Raw genomic sequence first — 19,409 nt, forward strand, 5'->3', positions numbered from 1 at the left:
CTGAGTATAGAAGCTTGCCTACAACACTTCTGTAGTTATTGCTGTCTTGCAGTGGTTCATCAGGTACCTTTTTCTTTATAGATGCCTGATTCCATTGGTGTGGGCATTGGATTAATACCTTCCAAACCCAGGCTATGCAATATTTCCAATACCTTCTGCTTTTGACTAAGACGACAACTTCCATCTGGTTCCCATTCAGTCTGAATCCCCAAGTAGAAATTAGCATTGCCTGGATGTTTGACTACTACTTCCTTGTTTTGTTGGGATGCAATTTCAGCCCAGTTATTTTGATTTTCATGGCAAATAATCAGATCACCAACATAGATCAGAATAAATGTCCATCTTCTATCTTTGTGTCTACTGTAAAGACAGATGTCAGTTTTGCCTTGTCTGAAGCCCTGATTGAGTAGGGCATCTCGGTCAGCTTGTCTGACCATGCTTTCACAGTTTGTTTAAGCCCATAAAGCCCTCCTTGAAGTTTACAAACAAGATGTTTATTCTTTTCATCTGTAATCACTGGTGGCTGTTTCATGTATAATTCTTCCTCCCTTATGCCAGAGTTTGCCCAGTCATAGAAGCATGATACTGAGTGTGGTAAATAAATCTCCCAAGGAAATTGCAAAAACAAAGGTAAACTCACATTTATTCAAGTAGTTTTAATTCACATTAGTTCACATTCAGGTTGCAGTCAAAAGAAGAGAAAGAAGCCTAATCTAGACGGTTTCCACAGTAGTTTCCACATTGACATTTTCAAAATGGTGTGTTATATGAAATTTCCACAGTAGATTTTTCCTCCCTAGGTACAACCTGAAGTTTTCTCCTTCTTACCCCATATTTTCAGAACTTCCTAAAAATGGGGGTTCCAAAAATGTGGGGTAAGAAGGAAAAAACTTTGGGTTTGCACCTGGTGAGGAAAAATCTACTGCAGAAAATTTCACATAACATGCAATTTAAAAACGTCAATGTGGGGAATTTCACAGCTGTGGAAATGGTATAATAATGTGTCTGCACGGAAGGCCATGTACATTAGGTGAGAGGACAAAGCGAGAGAGGAGGGGTCAGAGGGCAGCTCCCAGGTTAAGACAAAGAGAGGCATCCCATTCAAGAAGGTAACATCTTGACACACTTAGACTGATGTAGAAACACCAAATTCTCAGCATAGCATCTGGTGCCTCTCCTAAAAAAATCCCCCAAGTTTCAAAAAGATTGGACCAGGGGGTCCAATTCTGTGACCCCCAAAATAAGGTGCCCCTATTCTTCATTATTCCAAATGGAGGGGAGGCATTTAAAAGGAGTGTGGTCCCTTTACATATGATGGCCAGAACTCCCTTTGGAGTTCAATTGTGCTTATCCCACCATTGCTCCCAGCTGAAGCTCCACTCCCAAAGTCTCCTGGCTCCACCCCCAAAGTCCCCAGATATTTTTTGAATAGGACCTGGCGACCCTGGCATGCTGAGTCGCTCACTCCAACAGCAGCACAGAGACAGGCAATGGCAAGCAGATCCCGTTTGTCTCATCATGCCTTGAAGACCCTCCCTATAGGTTGCCATAAGTTGGCTGCAACTTGATAGCCTTTCCGCCACAAAAGTGCAGGGAGGAAACCAAGTTTGTTTCATGAAAAAGGGTGTGGGTCGAAGGATTGCATTTCTTCTCTCCTTTCTGCATGCCCCAGATCCTAACAGCAGCTGCAGAGGCGTGTGCACCATTGACCTTTTACAGACTGCCCCAGATCAGTGATCTTCATCAGACATGGACAGAACAGAGGTGCAGAGATTTCCCTTTTCCTAACTTTAATCATCCTCAGACCGTGCCAAGTGGGGATTTCTTCTAGTGGCCAAGAAAGTGGTGATGCTTGCAAAAACAAACTCTGCATATCTTTGTATTTCTCCAGCCAATGCTCCCAAGACAAGAATGTATTTGTCTAGCACCGAGGTAATGCTGCAAGAGGCAAGAAGAGAAGGCCTAGGGAGATCTGGAAAGGTTGCACTGGGCTTGGAGTAGGTAGCAGTTCCAGTACACACAGCGCACCCCACCCCCACCCTAACTCTCTTCATTAATTAATTGCTGTATGATCTCCTTTATCTCTCATTGATTTTCCTTGCTGGGACTCTGCAGTCATGTTTGCTTCCGGCCAGCTGCTGTGGTGCTGTTGTCCCTCAAATCGAGCTCTCTTTTTTTCCTCCTTTTTATGGACTTATTTATATAACTTCTGGTAGCTGATAGGTTTTTTTTAAAAGGGACTTTAAAATGTGGATTGCACACAGTTGTTTCTGCGACCAATGAAATACTGGTTACCATGTTGTCATTGTTATCCATTTGTTACCCCCAAATTCATTGGCTGCACAGATGGCATCATATATAACAGTGATCATTTGTACGCAATTGCATGGTTCAGGTGTTGTTTAGGGCAGCGAAATGGGCCCACTGGGATCCTTGGGATCAAAGTAGATCTAAGACTCGCAGATATATGTATTTGTTCATAGGGTTGTCAGCATCCAGTAGAGATCACTCAGAATTACCTTGATCTCCAGACACAGAAATCAGTTCCCCTGGAGGAAATGGTGACTTTGGAGGATGCACTCTGGCAGTATAACCTACTGAGGTTCCCCCTCCTCAAACTCAACCCTCTCCAGGCTCCATCTCCAAATATCCAGCGATTTTCTAAACTGGAGTTGGCAACCCTATGTCATTTTAACATTTTACTTATTTGGTACACTTTTATCCCAACCTTTTCTCCAAGTTAGGTTTGCCAACCTTTTCTTAAATGAGAACTACTTCAGAGTAAAGAAAAATATCCTGAGTTACTCAAAAATCTATGATAAAAACCATTGAGTTCCAGGTGAATCCCACAGCACCCTGCAACGTGGTGACATTTCTTTCAGTCATGCAGCTGGAAGTGATGTCACGGCGTCAACAAATGTCATTCAGATCGGCCCATTTTTCTCCTGCTTCTCTATGGAGCTGTGGCAAGAGAACGAAAGCATTTGACAGCAAGTTGTCTGCCAAAGGGGCAACCTGGCCACCCGGCCTAGTCCAACCAGTACACTACATGAGTGCTATATAAACATCACACTGACATCAAAAAGGCTTTGGGGTGAGGAGAGTAATTAAAGCCTCCCTGTCATTATTCAGTCAGACCCCGTTTCTCCTCACTCTGGCCTAGTTCTAGAAGAGAATGGAGGCTTAGGAGGACGGACTCTATCGCATTGAACCTCACTGAGGGTCCTGCCCTTTCCAGTCTCCATCCCCATATCTCCAGGAATTTCCCAACCTGGATCTGGCAACCCTATCCTCCCATCCCCTGATAGTGGGGGGGGGGGGAAGGTACTAGAGGAAGGAGAGCTCAGGTCACCTCACCTATATGTTTCTTTTGGTGTAATTTGTAGCCTCCTCCCAACTTTATCATAAATGTGGTAGATGAACAAACATAGTTGCCACCATCCTACCTAGTTTGGTTTTAATGCTAAGGCTTAGGTGTAGGGTTGCCAATCCCCAGGTGGGGGCAGGGGATCCCCCGGTTTGGAGGCCCTCTCCCCGCTTCAGGGTCGTCAGAAAGCGGGGGGAGGGGAGGGAAATGTCTGCTGGGAACTCTGTTATTCCCTATGGAGATTTATTCCCATAGAAAATCATGGAGAATTGATCCGCGGGTATCTGGGGCTCTGGGGGGGGCTGTTTTTTGGGGTAGAGGCACCAAATTTTCCATATAGCATCTAGTGCCTCTCCCCAAAATACCCCCCAAGTTCAAAAAGATTGGACCAGGGGGTCCAATTCTATGAGCCCCAAAAGAAGGTGCCCCTATCCTTCATTATTTCCTATAAAAAGAAGGAATTGAAAAGGTGTGCCGTCCCTTTAAATGTGATGGCCAGAATTCCCTTGGAGTTCAATTATGCTTATCACAGCCTTGATTTTGGCTCCACCCCCAAAGTCTCCTGGCTCCACCCTCAAAGTCTCCTGGCTCCACCCTCAAAGTCCCCAGATATTTATTGAATTGGACTTGGCAACCCTAGGTTGCAGGCCCAACTATATACTAAGTGGGAGATTCATGAATGCATCACCCAATGTTTTCTTCAACAGTGAGAGCACTTTGATGAAGGAGGTGGGTGACTTGAGGAGGGGAGGGCTTTATCCTATTGCCCTCTAGACTGTTTATCTGATAGAAACTTGCCCTCCTCCCATGGTACTACTAGCTACAATAAGGAAGAGAGACAGCTAGTCAGGAACCCTGGGGATAAGGTCACCTCCCTTCAAGACTCTGGCTGCTATCCAGACCAGACCCCTATCCAGAGAGCCAGTTTGGTGTAGTGGTTAAGTGTGCGGACTCTTATCTGGGAGAACCAGGTTTGATTCCCCACTCCTCCACTTACAGCCTTGGGTCAGCCATAGCTATTGCAGGAGTTGTCCTTGAAATGGCAGCTTCTGGGAGAGCCCTCTCAGCCCCACCCACCTCACAGGGTGTCTGTTGTGGGGGGAGAAGATATAGAAGATTGTGAGCCGCTCTGAGTCTCTGATTCAGAAAGAAGGGTGGGGTATAAATCTAAAGTCTTCTTTTTAATAGTAAAGAAAATATTGGGGAGGGGCATTATGATCACAGACCTTCCATGCACCATGTAGTCTGGCCCTCACAGAAGTTGTGAATTTGTGTTTGGGCTGTACTACTTAAGAATGCTGGTGAGGGGTCACATAGTTGAATGCTTCTCCAAGGAGAAAAAGACCCTCCACACAGAAAAAAGAACGGAAAGGAATTACTCTGGGTTTTGGGGTACTGGGGATGATTGTGAAGAGGAGCATTCCATTATGTGAGCCACTTGAAGTGGCCAAACTGCAGCTCAGGAGCCACATATGGCTCTTTCACACACATTGTGTGGCTCTCAAAGCTCCCACTGCCTTGTCAGTCAGCTTGGAGAAGGAATTTATTTCTTTAAATCACTTCTGCAAGCCAGCTGGCAGCTTGGAGAATGCATTTAAAGCTAAAGTTGCTTTCTTTCCACCTCCCCCTCATCTATTTGCTTACTTGCCTGCCTGTCTTGCAGCTCTCAAACATCTGACATTTATTCTATGTGGCTCTTACATTGAGAAAGTTTGGCCACCCCTGAGCTAGACACAGGTTTTAGAAGGGCACAATCAGTCACAATATTTGTATACTAGGCCACACGTCCTGATATAACCATTGTTTTACACAGGGCTTTTTTGTAGAAAAAGCCCCAGCAGGAACTCATTTGCATATTAGGCCACACCCCTGACACCAAGCCAGCCGGAACGGCGTTCCTGTGCGTTCCTAAAAAAAAAAAAAAAAAAAAGCTCTGGATACAATTCTCTTTAAAAGTGCTGGTATCAATTTAGTAAAGCTAACCAGGGGTTTGAATATTTAAATCCCATCTTCCCTTCTTGTAGGGCTGCTGTCCAGATCACAACTGCACTCGCATGCAATATACTTTTCACAGACTGATAGAAATCTGCGGCCTTCATCTTGGTTGTTCTGGAACTCAGCGAATGCTGAGCCAAGTCAAGGGTTACATTAACTGTAATCAGGAAACTGGTGTGTGTGGGTGTGAAGGCACCGGACAACAAGTCATTGCTATGCTTGGATCAGGAACTCTAGATGCCCCCCTCTCAAACCCAGAAACCAGCAACACAGTTCTGAGCCTTTCAGAGGACTGTGGCTGAAATTCCAAGTCTCACTGCACAGATACACTACTCCTGCTCAGAAACTGCTGTTTAACCCACCCACCCCCCACCAAAAAAACTGGTAACTTCTGCTGTCCCATGACTTAACATTTCACCCCCTTCCCCTCCATAATGATTAGTGGCAAAATATGCTTTACTGCAGGGGTTGCCAACGGTAGCTCTCCAGATGTTTTTTGCCTACAACTCCCATCAGCCCCAGCCATTGGCCATGCTGGCTGGGGCTGATGGGAGTTGTAGGCAAAAAAACATCTGGAGAGCTACCGTTGGTCACCCCTGCTTTACTGATTTAGGCTTGCAGGCACCAAAGCAACCAGAAAGCATAATGGTTCCACCCTACACACCTTACTGCCCTCAATAACTCTGAAAAAAATCGACATAACAACATGTTTATGAACTGATGTTCTTTGACTCATGCTCCTTCTGTGCCTAGGCTGCAGCCAAGCCCAGGCCAGTGACCCTACCAACCCCTCTCCTATCCTAGTGACAGAACTGCAACAAGGCTCCATGCAGGGCTTTCAGCCCCTGATTTGCTGCACACACACCGCACGGCTCCTCAGGCAGGGCAGAAGTGTGAGCAAACACTCCACTGCTATTGACACACCATCAATCCTGCAGCTCTGACAACTCAATGGGTTTTTGCTGGTCGCCCCAAGATAAATTGAGATTGATTGGGAGCTAATATGTTCCAGCAAGAGGCCCTAATGAGGGACTTCTGAACTGACACTTTGGGTGACTCTCACAGCCCGAAAGAAAAATCATGCTGCACAGACTGTCTGGCATAATCTTCTCCAGACTGCTGATTGAGCCGCATGACAAGTTATAGGGATCATCAGCTCAGCTCTTTCCAGGGATCTACGAACAATTGACATCTGCCAAGATTTTCTTTTCAATGCCTGCAGCCAAGTGCAGACCGTCAGGCTGAGCCATGCCACAGGGTCTAACAACAAAGTGAAGCAAGACTGGCCCAAAACATTTTAGGGCCCAACTCAGAAAATCCAAATAACTTCTTATTCCAGTGAACACGAGGCCTGATCCACTGGGAAGTTTCTCTTGTGTGTGGCCTACGAGCATGCTGGAGAAGGCACAGGAGAGCTCCTGCTGGACTTTTTCTACAAAAAAAGAGCCCTGCCTCCTTCCCTTCCTCACCTTGGAAGGAGAGAACCCATTTAGGTATTGCAGGGCACTGGAATGAACAAGAAATCATTGCATCCCTATCAGAAGCAACTTTGAAACAACAGAGGCAAAGACAATTGAAAAGAACAGAACACTGAATAACTGTTTGTCTCTTTGACTGCAAAGTATTTTCATTCATTTTTAAATTTTTTCCTGATGTCTTCCTTTCTTTATAAACACTATTGTAATTCACAGTTATCATAACAAAAATATAGAAACCGCTTTCACAGCTAATGAAAACAGGGACAATTAAAGCCTTGAAAAAGCGTCCATCCAGGAGTGCCCAGGAGTGCACAGCATCACAAGTGAACTGGAAATAATGAAGTGCAGATAACTGGAAGCTTCAAACCACAAGGGCAAATAGAAGGTAAAGGGATGGTAGCCCTGGGACACCTGGGTAACCCTCCTTGTGAATCCACATGAAGATGGCCAGAGCTGCAATTATATTTTCAGTGAAACCATAAGTGAGGTCTGGAAAAAAACCAATGGCAATACAAAACAAAATTCTGGGAGGGAATGCCGTGGCTTGACTATGATGTTCTCTGGATTTTCCATAAAAATTGTGTGAACTAACTGCAGTAATTTCAGAGTAAGTGGCTGACATGGAGCCCGACATTGATGCCTGCTTCAGATTTTTCGTATGTAAAATTTGTTCCCATCATGTTAGCACGGCTTAGGAGGGAATTGTGTTCCAGAAGGGGAAATTGTTAAGCATTTATGATGAAAAATACCGATTTGTGTAAAAGTCTATTAACTATTTATTCTGAGGAATAAGGAAGGAAGCTTGGGCTGCTTCTACACTGTATAGAACCCCTGCTTCAATTCTGCTTAATATGGCAGGGTGTGAAAAAGGAATCGTTTAGTAGCACACAAAAAGTTTGTAGTGTGAAACCTCCTAAAAAGCTCTCCAGGTTGGAAGCAAACAAAAGAAAAAAGGCCTCTGTGTGGAAACAGCCAGAGTTCCAAGACAATCAACCATTGTGAAACTGACCAATTCCAAACAGCATAGCTTCAACAAGGACATTGCATTATGAAATACTTTAAACATTGAAAGAGCTATATAAATATCAAGTATTTTTACAAAATGGGTGATTCTTAACAGGGCATTGCATTGCAGTAAATTATCATCTGCAGAAGGGCACTTGTTCCTTTCGCCCTTCCTTCAAGGGAAGCACGGTGGCCTCTGGATTCAGCTGGGCTCTTATGTTTCAATAGAGCTGATCTCTGGAGAAAATGGCAGCTTAGGAGAATGGACTTAATGGCAACACATCTCTGCTGGGCATCCTTCTTTTTCCAAATACCACCCTCCCCAGATTCCATCCCCAAAGCTCCAGGAATTATCCAGCTCAAAGCTGGCAACCCTATCGCAAGTTGACTACCACAACCCAGTTGTTCAATACAATGTTTGAGTCCACAGTAGACCTGGCTCTTCTAACTACAGAGTATCTGCAAGTAAGAGTGGGCCAAATTGTTGTTTTCATTACAAGACCTTTCCAGCTTTGTTATTTTCATGATTAGTCCTATTCATACTATTATTTTCATTTTATCTCTTCCTCCTCTTTTTCTCCCCACCCATTCCATATGCCACAGCTTGTGCCAGGGCCACTGGCATCACAACAGCTGACTCAGCCCAGGCATGCCAGACAAGGGATCAGTGGGTAGAGAATCTCCCTGTGCCTTAGATGTTCTTTGTAGTCACCTGAACCATGATGCACCCTGGAAAATGTAGTCTTGGAGTACCTGAGTGACCATGTAAGGCACCCTGGGACTACACTCCCTAGCATGCACTGAGATGCAGTGCCGTAAATGCATCAGAAAGAGTTTCATGTGCCAGGTGAATCAGGGAAAGATTTTTGGCCTTCTGCTCCCCTGCCTGGTCAGCTCTAGCTCTAGTCTAGGGTTGCCAAGTCCAATTCAAGAAATATCTGGGGACTTTGGGGGTGGAGCCAGGAGACATTGGGGGCAGAGCCAGGAACAAGGGTTGACAAGCATAATTGAACTCCAAGGGAGTTCTGACCATCGCATTTAAAGGGACAGCACACCTTTTTAAATGTCTTCCTTCCATAGGAAATAATGAAGGATGGGGCACCTTCTTTTGGGGCTCATAGAATTGGACCCCCTGGTCCAATCATTTTGAAACTTGGGGGGTACTTTGGGGAGAGGCACTAGATACTATACTGAAAATTTGGAGCCTCTATCTCAATAAACAGCTCCCCCAGAGCCCCTGAAACCTCCAGATCAATTCCCCATTATACCCTATGAGAATCAATCGCCACATAGGGAATAATGAAGTGCTCAGCAGACATTTCCCTTTCTGGCGACTCTGAAGGGAGGGATTGGCCTCTCTACTCACAAGTTGCTGCCAACTGCCTCAAAGTAACACAGACATACCATCCCAAGAGGAAGCCTTTCAACCAGAGACTGAAGCCTCCAGAGGTGGAAAGGCACATGGTCCTCTGGGGGTGGGGCTTCCCCCCACCAGCCAGCTGACTGGGGGTGGGAAGGAGCCTGGGAAAGCGGAAGAACCCCCACTGGGACCTGGGGATTGGCAAGCCTACTCTAGTCCCAATGGGAGAAAGAAAGTTTCTGTACCAGTTATATAATCTCTTCTCTTCTTCTCCCTTCTCTAAACTCTGTCTCCATTAATGTTAAACAGACATCCAGAAACCAACATAACCAAAAAACCAACTACCAAATGTGTTTGTGTTATAATCAGGGGTCATTTTGTAGAAAAATAGGTGTTGGAGCTCATTCAGGGATTGTTATGCAGCTGCGCATACTATTCAATGGACAAGGAAGAGGAACTCTCAGAAAGAGGAGGTGGAACTCTCAGAAAGGTTCAGGAGCTGCACTCCTGTGAGCTCCCACTGAATCCGAGACCTAGTTATAATAGTAGAAAAATAGGTGTTGGAGCTCATCCAGGGATTGTTATGCAGCTGCACATACTATTCAATGGACAAGGAAGAGGAACTCTCAGAAAGGTTCAGGAGCTGCACTCCTGTGAGCTCCCACTGAATCCGAGACCTAGTTATAATAATGACATTAATTAAAAAATGGTCCTTTAGCAGCCCTACACTTAAGCCAACACTTCCCACTCTTCTCTCCCATAATTCCTTTCTGATCCCATCAGAGAAAAAACTGGGTCCAGATGCACTTCAGGATTAAGACTTTTATTTAGGAAATTGTCCGTTACCTGTATGTATATACAGTGCATCCCACCAAAGATGCCCATTGTCCTGTGAGCCTCCCATCCCCCTTTAGAGTCGCCAGCCACCCCTATCCTTGACAGATCTTCTGGGGCCTTCAGTCACCACACAGCTGGGAGAAACTGGACAGGAAGATCCAAAGGTTCATTTGCCCAATGGCAGGTGGAGTGAATGTCTGCCAGAAAGCCACATGAATAGCTAGGTCCCACCAAGCCAAACAACCCCTGCTCCAGAACGGAAGATCCTGAAGAAAACTAATACAGCTGGTGGGCTACAGTGAATGCAGCATGAACATCTTGAAGTGAGAAGCTTTGCTTCTGAATCCCAAATATGCAGGAGCTGGATGATGGCAAAATACTTTGTACATGCTCAGTGGCACTCTCTTCTATAGCTGACTTTGGAGTTAAGGGGGAACCATTATAGAGAAGTATATTAATATATTTTCCAGGTGATCCCATAGAGATGCTATACAGAAACAAATGTGATGGATAGCTATAGGAAAAATGCCCGTTTTTATTAGGGCTGCCAAATCCTATCTTTAAATCTCCTGGTGCTGCTGAACACTGGAATTAAATCAGCAGAGAACAATGAAGGGGAAATAAAAAAGGAAGTGCAAAATAACCCCTCCTAAGTAGTACCTGAAAATTGTCCCAATGGATATCCAAACTAAATGAGTCTAGAGACTATGTTTTGCTGCCATTTCTAATGTGGCAACACACAAACATAAGCCTGAGCTGCTACATTCAGATTCAACAAGAAACTATTAGCTTATAGACACAAACACAGCCTGTTTGCTATTGGTGCTCTCTCCCTTCTCCCCTCACAGGGGGCACGCACCTGAAAACTGCATTGTTTTGGAAACCTTTCATCACATTCTGGTTTGCCATAAAGTCTGACAGCAGGGATAACCCACTATATTTGATGTTACGTATGAAGGTTGAGCCTTTGGGATAAAAACAAACATGGAGATGACACCATGGCCTTGATAATTCCCCCAGTGACTGTTATTTAACATTAAATTATACACTGTGGAATTTGGTGAAGGACTCCAATATCATATGCAATTTGGCTCTGAAATAGGAAAAATCACACTTCCCTCTGCCAGACTGCTTCTAAAATGGTATATGTTTGTATTACATTAGATGCTTTTCTCAGCTTTGCTTGCTGTAAATCATAGTTTTGTGAGTGTGCTTAAGAGAATTCGGTGATCGGGAGCCCCATCGAAGAACTATGGTGTCCAGTATTCCCAAGGAAGACAAAACAACTTTTCAAGCTGTTTAAGTCTATAAGGCAGTGTGATGAGCAGGTTAGGCTACACTTCTCCCCCAGAGCAGCCAATGGGATCTAATGGAATGTTGGTGAGGAAGACAGTTGAAAACAGCAGTTAAGAGAATTTAAAATAGCAATTAGAGAGTTAAGTGTGAGCATGTCTAAGTGAAGCTGTGAAGATGAGTAACTTAAAGCTGACTGGAAAAGGTCAGCTTGTAATAAAGGATCCCAAATGCTGAAATAGAAAACCAGTTCAAAAATTCAGTTGAAAAGAAACTTTGTACTCTCTACCTTTCTTGAGTGTTGAAGAAGAAGACGACGATGATTACGATATTGGATATATACTCCACCCTTACTCTGAATCGCAGAGTCTCAGAGCAGCTTACAATCTCCTTTTTTTTAACCCTATGGGCCAGTTGTCTCAGGGAAGGAAACACACACAAGCAAAAATTGCAGCCTCTCTCTATATATATTAGGATAATAATAAATAAATGGTGGCACTGTGTAAATGAAACAGTGTTTGAGTCCCCAAGCCCTACAACTCTGTGCAGTATTTGAGTGAGGGGCAATTATTAAAGGGGGCTGGGCTGTCTGGTGATGTCTCTGAGACTAGAGAGGACCTGGCATCTGAAATGGTCATGGTTCTCTATATATTCTAACAGACATAAGCTGTATAGTGATGTATGACTGCCTGGCCTACTGAGAGAAGTTGCGGAGAGTGGTAGGCACTCTGTGTATGTGAAAAAGGTGCATCATATGCAGATATAACACCAAGTAGTTTCCAGGGTCTAAGTGTAGCCACTTCCTTTTATCTGAAATTCTAACTGCAACCATCTCTGTATCCCTGACTGGAGGTGAGTTAGAAGAAGACAAGAAGAAGACGACATTGGATTTATATTCCGCCCTCCACTCAAGAGTCTCAGAGTGGCTCACAATCTCCTTTATCTCCTTCCCCCACAACAGACACCCTGTGAGGTGGGTGGGGCTGAGAGGATTCTCACAGCAGCTGCCCTTTCAAGGACAACCTCTGCCAGAACTATGGCTGACCCAAGGCCATTCCAACAGCTGCAAGTGGAGGAATGGGGAATCAAACCTGGTTCTCCCAGATAAGAGTCCGCACACTTAACCACTACACCAAACTGGCTCTTAGACTATGATGACTCAGTTATGACTGAACTGAGCGTATGTTCAGAGCTGCTTCTTTATGATTGCCTCACAGGAATCCTGGCACTGAAGACAGGTGCTTTGTGAGCCCTGGCTCAAATTAAGAGTGAAGGTAGGCATAACAGTAGCGTTGCCTGTAAAGTGTCTGCCATATAAATGTGCCTTTTCTTACCCAGAGTGAGCTCTTCCATTCAACCTGGTACACCCTGAAATAGGGAAAGCTGGTTGTGGAGGGAGCCTATTGGCTAGTACTCAGTCTATCACCAACACACCTTCCCACCCCTTAGGAACAGTTTTGCAACTGATATTAAAATGTTTTATAGTTTTATTTTTGATAAAGGGAAGGGTAGATGACATATATATTTATAAATGCTGATTAAAACACTGTCGTTAGTGTGAGGAGAGGCAGGACTGACAGTGGACTTGCTGGAGTGTACACTTAAGGCAAGTTGTGAGACCAGGATCACACTGTGCCCAAAAGACCTGCTGTGCCCACTGTTAAAATGTTTCCTTTGTCTTCACCCTCAGACCTGCATGCAGTCAAATTGGGAGCTGACAACCCTAACTGGGAGTTGTGGCTTCTCCTCCTTTTGGGATGGGCCTCTTGAGGGGTCCAGGCTGCAACAGCCCTCCCCCCCCATCATGAATCCCTCAAGTCCAGCTTGCCGATCCAGCCTCCACCCACTTTGGGCTACAAGTATCTCCCCTACCAGCAAAGGACTCCCTCAGCCACTGTGAGAACCAAGGCCTACGACAGAGAAGGCCGCCCGATGTTTGCGCAGGAGGAGACGGATCTTCTCATCATCCGAGTCAGGGTCCAGGGGCTTGTTATATTCATCATCCTCATCAGAGATGGAACGCTCGCCCGGTCCAGCCCCTGCCTGGGGAGAGGATGATGAAGGCTCCAGGGCACTCTTCTTCCTCCATTTGGTGCGTCGGTTCTGGAACCACACCTGGGAAGGAGGTGATGGGATGCGAGTGGTCAGGGATGCCCTGTGCAAAATGGTTCAAGGTGCCAACTTTTCTTCCTGTCAGGGCTGGTAAAGGTTTTTGTCTGCTTATTTGATTGGTTGCATTTTAGCCGTCAGGCCAATATTTTACTTATCAAATTTATATCCCACTTCCTCTCCCCGAATGGGACTCGGGATGGCTGACAACATATAAAACATAACCAATAAAATAATACAAAAGATGCAATGAATAAATGTTAAAAATATAAAATGATTAAAAATCTTTCCCCATTAAAATCTATCCACTGTCCAGCAGGGTAGGATGCATGGATTGTGAAGACACAGCTGACACATACCAGCTGCCTGGTGGATCACGATCAGCCAAAGGCCACCTGAAAAAGAGCAGTCTTGCATGCCTTGAGGAACCTTAGGGAGGTCCCACAAAGCACACACCTCATCAGGTAGCTGGTTCCACAGGACAGGGGCCACTACCTAGAAGGCCCTCACCCTTGTGAACACAAGGCAGACAGTTTGTGGACCAGGGACCTTCAATAAATGCTGAAATGAAGATCAGAAAAGACAAGGAGGCTCATTCCAGGAGAGGCAGCCCCGAAGGTATGAAGGTCCCAGTTCTAAGGGTGGGGTAAGATAATTAAAGTGGGAAAAGGTAGTAGGGGAAAGAGTTAAAAATCACCCTGGGTCACAAGCCAATTGTCTCTGCAGCTATTTCTTTTTTTAAAAAAAAAATCTCAGGAGAGCCTACCTGAGGTCTCCCTTCTCATCTAGCCATATTCTTTTGAATGGTGGAACAGCAACAATGTTGCACTGGAGAAGAAGGCATAAGTGGGGCCTCTCTCGATGTCATAGGCATCTGGGGCTTCCTACTTCTGTGCAGGTGAGGCATAAACTCTCATTGCCCCAGGCTGGTCACTCATGGAATGCTCCCATATGGAATAAAACAGGCTTTGTGCCCCACTGCTTTGGAGGGTGGACTGTATTGCATTATACCCTGCTGTGGTCTCTGCCCTCCTTAAACCTCACCCTCTTCAGGTTCCACCGCTAAGATCTCCAGGTATCTCCCAACCCCGGAGCTAGAGGTGGATTTGGCCAAAAGGGTGTCATATACCCCTCAGGTAGGCCTTTGGCCATCAGCACAGAGTACAGCACCAGGTTCCCTGACTTTCCATACACAACTCAAGGCTAGGGAAGCAGCTAGGGTATTGTGTCTGGTGCTGCAGACTCACCTTCACCTGGGATTCACTCATGCCAAGGGAATATGCCAGTCGTGCCCGCTCAGGCCCAGCCAAGTATTTGGTCTGCTCAAAGGTTTTCTCCAGTGCAAAGATCTGGTGGCCCGTGAAGGTTGGCCGCGTGTGCTTCTTCTTGTGGAGGCCATCCCCCATGTGCCCTGTGGCTGTACAGAGGGAGAGGGGAAGCATGGTCACGGACTGGCACCCAGCAGGCACAGAGCCATGCATTTCTTAGCAGTGATCCAAAAGCTGAGTAGTTCTTCATATACCTACCGAGAGACACAACAGTCCCCAACACCACCACCAGCTGCCCTCACCCACTGCCAGCTCCAGAACGGAATTCTCTCTTCCCATAACAGCAGAGATGCTTTCGAGAAACAGCACAAATCCACATCAGTGTCTTAGGCCTTGTTCTCACAAGTAGCCAGTGGCCCTCCAGAGCAGTTGCCCACCAGGAGCTTTCCCCATGTTAAAGGGTCAATCCACCCCTGCTAGTTTCTTATGTGTAGGGCACTGATTATACAAAAGGATATTTCATTGTGTGGTCACTTGACTCTTGCAGTCTGAAGTGGTTCAGTCAAGAAAAAGACACAGGTTTATCATCATACCTGTCATTTGTGAGGCCTGCAGTGGCTTCCTGCAATTACATTTGTGTGTAATGCGAGAGTTTGTTGCCAAAAGCACACAAAGTATGTACAACAGATGTGCATCCTTAACATCTATGAAAACATGCCTGGAAGCCCTGCTCCCCACACAACAGGTGCATGACTGTCGTTCACACTTTACATGTCAATTGTGGGAAGCACACACCAAACATAATATTCTGATAAAGTGAAAGGCTGCATTTAGAGACCTCCTGATCCATGCCAGGACAACTACAATTATTAGTTAACCAAAGTCGCTTTCCATTGGCTTGGATCCATGGCACTGTCATAGAACATTTAAAAGTCTGGCACCATACAGCAGGGTCAGCAAGACAAATCCTTCTCAATCCATTCTTACCCCATATCCATGTCAAGGCATAATGGGGTGGGAAGGACCTCACATTTGACCCATACCTAAAGGATGCTAGGCCTTTCAGCATTACATCAGTACGATGAGATGAAGCCACAAAAAGGCAGCTTCTATGGTCACTCGTGTCATGTGCAACGGGCACTACTAGTGAGGACAAACCCACAGGTCATTTTCCCCTCCACTCTGTGGCCCACTTTATTGCTTTTTGATGTGCTGAAATTTCACAAGCAAAGCTTTTCCAGACATGCAATCAACACCTTTTTATTGGGCGGGGGGACACACTCAGCCTGCTTAATTTCTGTGACCACTGAGAGCACTGAAACAGGATTTGGACACAAAAGCACATGAGGGAAGAAAGGACACAACTGTGGGTGAGGGAGATGGAGTGCAACGATTTCCACAGCCACACTCCCATCACCCTGTTTCAACCCACTGAAGCTGATACATCATCTCCAAGACTCAGACCAATTTTGTACTAGACCTTTGATCCTGGTGCAGCCCTGTCCCCAAACTAACATTCTACACTAGAGTCAGAGAATCAGAGAAACCAACTCTACGATTTTAGTGTAGAATATCAGCTTGGGGACAGGGCTAAACCAGGATTAAAGGTCTAGTGTGAAATTGGTCTCAAAGAGCCACAGTAGATATGATAGCGGCAAACACATCAGTCATTCCCATGCCTCACATACAAATAAAGTAATAAAGGTACAAGTTTGCCTTTACAGTGCCAGAAAGCCAGCATCATTCTTAGCTTGACGGGCATTATGGCTAAGAGACCGAGCTATGATTTGAGAGGCTGGCAGTTCATATTTCATCTCTGAAAATGAATCCACTCAATGCCTTTTATGAAGGGCTGTGGTCCCAGTGGCAGAGGGTATCCTTTGCATGCAGATGGTCCCAGGTTCAATCCTTGGCATTCCTAGTCAAAACAGCACCACTGAAGAGAAGGAAGGAGAGCTGCTGTCAGAGCTAGATGGGCCAGCAGTCTGACTCAATATCAGGCAGCTTCCTAAGCCTTCAAGTCATTCCCATGCCTCACAGACAAATAAAGTACTACGGGTACAAGTTTGCCTTTCCAGTGCCAGAATGCCAGCATCATTCTTATCTCATTGGGTATTATGGCTAAGACAAAGACTTCCACTCTGCTTAACGACATGCCCCCTTTTGTGTCAAAATCACAGCCACAGCCCCTTCCCTGGTAGACGGTCAAATAAATGGAACTTCCCTGTCACATTTCATGTGGCCCTGAAACCTATTGTGGGGGCCACTCTTTCTGTGCCTTTTCAATAGGCCACAACCTCCCTGTCACTTTCCTCCTTAATGACAATTCCACTTACTAACACTTTGCTGGGTCAGATTATTGGGAAAGGCACAGGAACAGGGCCGAGGGAAGAATGGTGGCGATTCTATCCTTTCAAACACCCTGGCCATGGGAACACCCTTTGCCCTGGAGGGTGTTTCCCAACCTGGTGATATCCACAGGACAGAAATCCAGGCCATGCCAATACAGTCCCAGGAGTGGGATTCTGACATGGATTGAAATGGGGAGGAGAATTTGGGGAGGTAGGAAGGGAGAGACCTTCTCCTCCCTTTAGACCTGAGGGGTGGTGTTGCCCAGGGCCCCCTCCCCCCCCTGCATCTGTGCCCGTCTCACCTGGGTGGCTGTTCCCTCTTGTTCCATCTTTTATTGGGCCCCATATCAGCAGCCTTCGGCTACCTGGCGCCGGCAGTCATTCCAAGGAGTGCTTTTGTGACAGCTGACGACAAACTTTACTTGACTCCAAGAACCCCTCCCATCCCTTGGGGAAAGGAGCACAGAGGAAGGGCTGAGAACTCGCTCGCCTCCCCTGGGCAGTCAGGGAGGACCCCCAGCACTGGGCCAGAGTCACAGTAACTTGGGGTGGGGGTGGGGTGGTTAATTTCTAAAAAGAAAAAAAAAGAGAGACATGCTGGAGCCCCTGAGTGTCAGAAAACCAAGTCCTTCATCTTGAGTGACTTCCCTCAATCCCAGAAATCTTGTCAGCTACCCATGGCTACCTAACACCAGCAGCAGCTCTGCACATGCTCAACAGCATGTAGCTTTTGCCCTCATCATCTCTCGTTGCTCTTTCCTGCAGCGTTGGTCATCTCCCATTCTGCTAAAAAAAAATGACGGTGCAATCCTAAACCAAGTTAAATGCAGAATAGGTTTAGAAGGATGTAACTTGGTTTTAAGATTGCACTGTTTGACGGTCAGCTCCTGAGAACAGTGACTTGTTCTGTCATTAGGACCACTGATAAGATAAAAATTCTGACCAGATTAACACTGTGGTTTCCCCCTCTCCTCTCTCTTCAAATCCCTCCCCAGAAAACCCACAGATTCTGTAAAATCCTGAATGTGACACCCTCTAGTTATTATCCTCAACTGAGGCAAAACCTACCTTTGCCTGTTTGTTCTGCTTTCCTTTCCTTTTCCTCCACTCTGTTTCCACACCTTCACACACACTCTGTTGCAATTCACAGTGTAAGCTCATTGGAGCAGAGACCCACTTGTGGTACTCTGAAAAGCACCATGTACATTAAGGAAGTAACAAATATCACAATTCCTTTGCCTATTCTAGGGCCAAAATGAGGGTCCAGGGCCAAACCATGGTTCAGTTGTTGCCTCAGTGTTTGCACCTTATTACCAAAAGCTAGGGTTTTCCTACCAAAAAATTCTGGGTTAGCAGGCAGCCTGCTTTCCCCTGACAATGCCCCCCCTCCATGTCTAGTTGGTTACTTACGGTTCCCACATGGTCGACCTCCGTGCCAGTCCTGTCCTGTGTCTGCCCAGTAGCTCCTGCCCCGGGCTGAGTATTCACTCCCTGCTTTGGAGAAGTTCCCCACTTGGGACCCATAGTAGATACTTTGGGTGCCCAGTCCATTGAATCCGCTGACGTGGGAGTACCCCGAGAGGAGGCTGTTCGGTGGAGCAATGGGTCTGCTTAGGATATCGCTGATGCCGTGCGGGGTGCCAGCCGCCAGCTGGGTGCTGAGTCCCGGCGGACTGAGCTTGTAGAAGGAGTTTTGCACAGAATACTGGCACATGGGGGCTTTCACCTCTGGGAAAGGGGGCAGAGAATGGTTGTTGAGTAGGAAGGTTCCCTGTAGGTTGGAGTCCATGGTTTTGCTGCTTGCTGGGAAATGGGTCTAAGTGAGAATGAGTGTCCAACCACACTGCCTCTAGACTTCCAGGGGCACACTGCACAGAGACAGTGCCATTCCTCTGAGACCCAAGGGGGTTATCTTGCTTGACAGCACCTTTGCCAATGCCTGGGCAACTGGTACCCCTGGGCTGCGTCGCTCGCCAAGATAACTGACTGCAGCTCAAGCCCATCAGATGTCTGGCTTGCAGGCCCCCATGAAGCCAGAGATTCTGAAACCAAGACTGACTGGCCACCAAGTTTAACTTCAAGAGAAGCTACCTTTCTTCTGATAAAAGATAGGGCTTATTAGAATACCGAGTTTCAATTGGCTGATGTGCGGGGTCCACCCGCTCTCATTGGACAGGCCAAGGGCAGGACCTGGATTGGCTGCTCCTAAACAAATTACCCTTTGAGAGATCGACGGTCAACACCAGAACCTTAACGCTTGGATAAGCTGCTGGAGGTGGGGGAAGAGGCAGAGCCTGCCTGTGCCTTGGGTGTGTGATGGATTAGAGTGGGAGGGGTGTGCATGCA

The 19,409-nt window shown here is 46.2% G+C and overlaps 1 protein-coding gene across 1 annotated transcript; it reads right to left on the bottom strand.

Moving 5' to 3' along the window:
- Positions 1-12,907: 12,907 nt before the first annotated feature.
- NKX6-3 (NK6 homeobox 3) lies at positions 12,908-18,913 on the bottom strand. The gene is made up of 3 exons (XM_060251160.1): positions 18,474-18,913; positions 14,692-14,861; positions 12,908-13,450 (listed from the first exon to the last, which is right to left on the bottom strand). Exons 1-3 carry the CDS (start codon positions 18,850-18,852, stop codon positions 13,223-13,225), a joined length of 777 nt encoding a protein of 258 aa, XP_060107143.1. The 5' UTR covers positions 18,853-18,913; the 3' UTR covers positions 12,908-13,222.
- Between the last annotated feature and the right edge of the window lie 496 nt (positions 18,914-19,409).

Source organism: Heteronotia binoei, chromosome 12, assembly GCF_032191835.1.
Source record: "Heteronotia binoei isolate CCM8104 ecotype False Entrance Well chromosome 12, APGP_CSIRO_Hbin_v1, whole genome shotgun sequence".
Taxonomy (NCBI): domain Eukaryota; kingdom Metazoa; phylum Chordata; class Lepidosauria; order Squamata; family Gekkonidae; genus Heteronotia; species Heteronotia binoei.

Coding starts and splice junctions, on each gene's coding strand:
- NKX6-3 (XM_060251160.1), bottom strand. CDS start 18,852: ATGGACTCCAACCTACAGGGAACCTTCCTACTCAACAACCATTCTCTG. Junction 14,862..18,473: donor AGGTCGACCATGTGGGAACC/GTAAGTAACCAA, acceptor CCCTCTGTACAG/CCACAGGGCACATGGGGGAT. Junction 13,451..14,691: donor TGAGTGAATCCCAGGTGAAG/GTGAGTCTGCAG, acceptor CCTCCTTCCCAG/GTGTGGTTCCAGAACCGACG.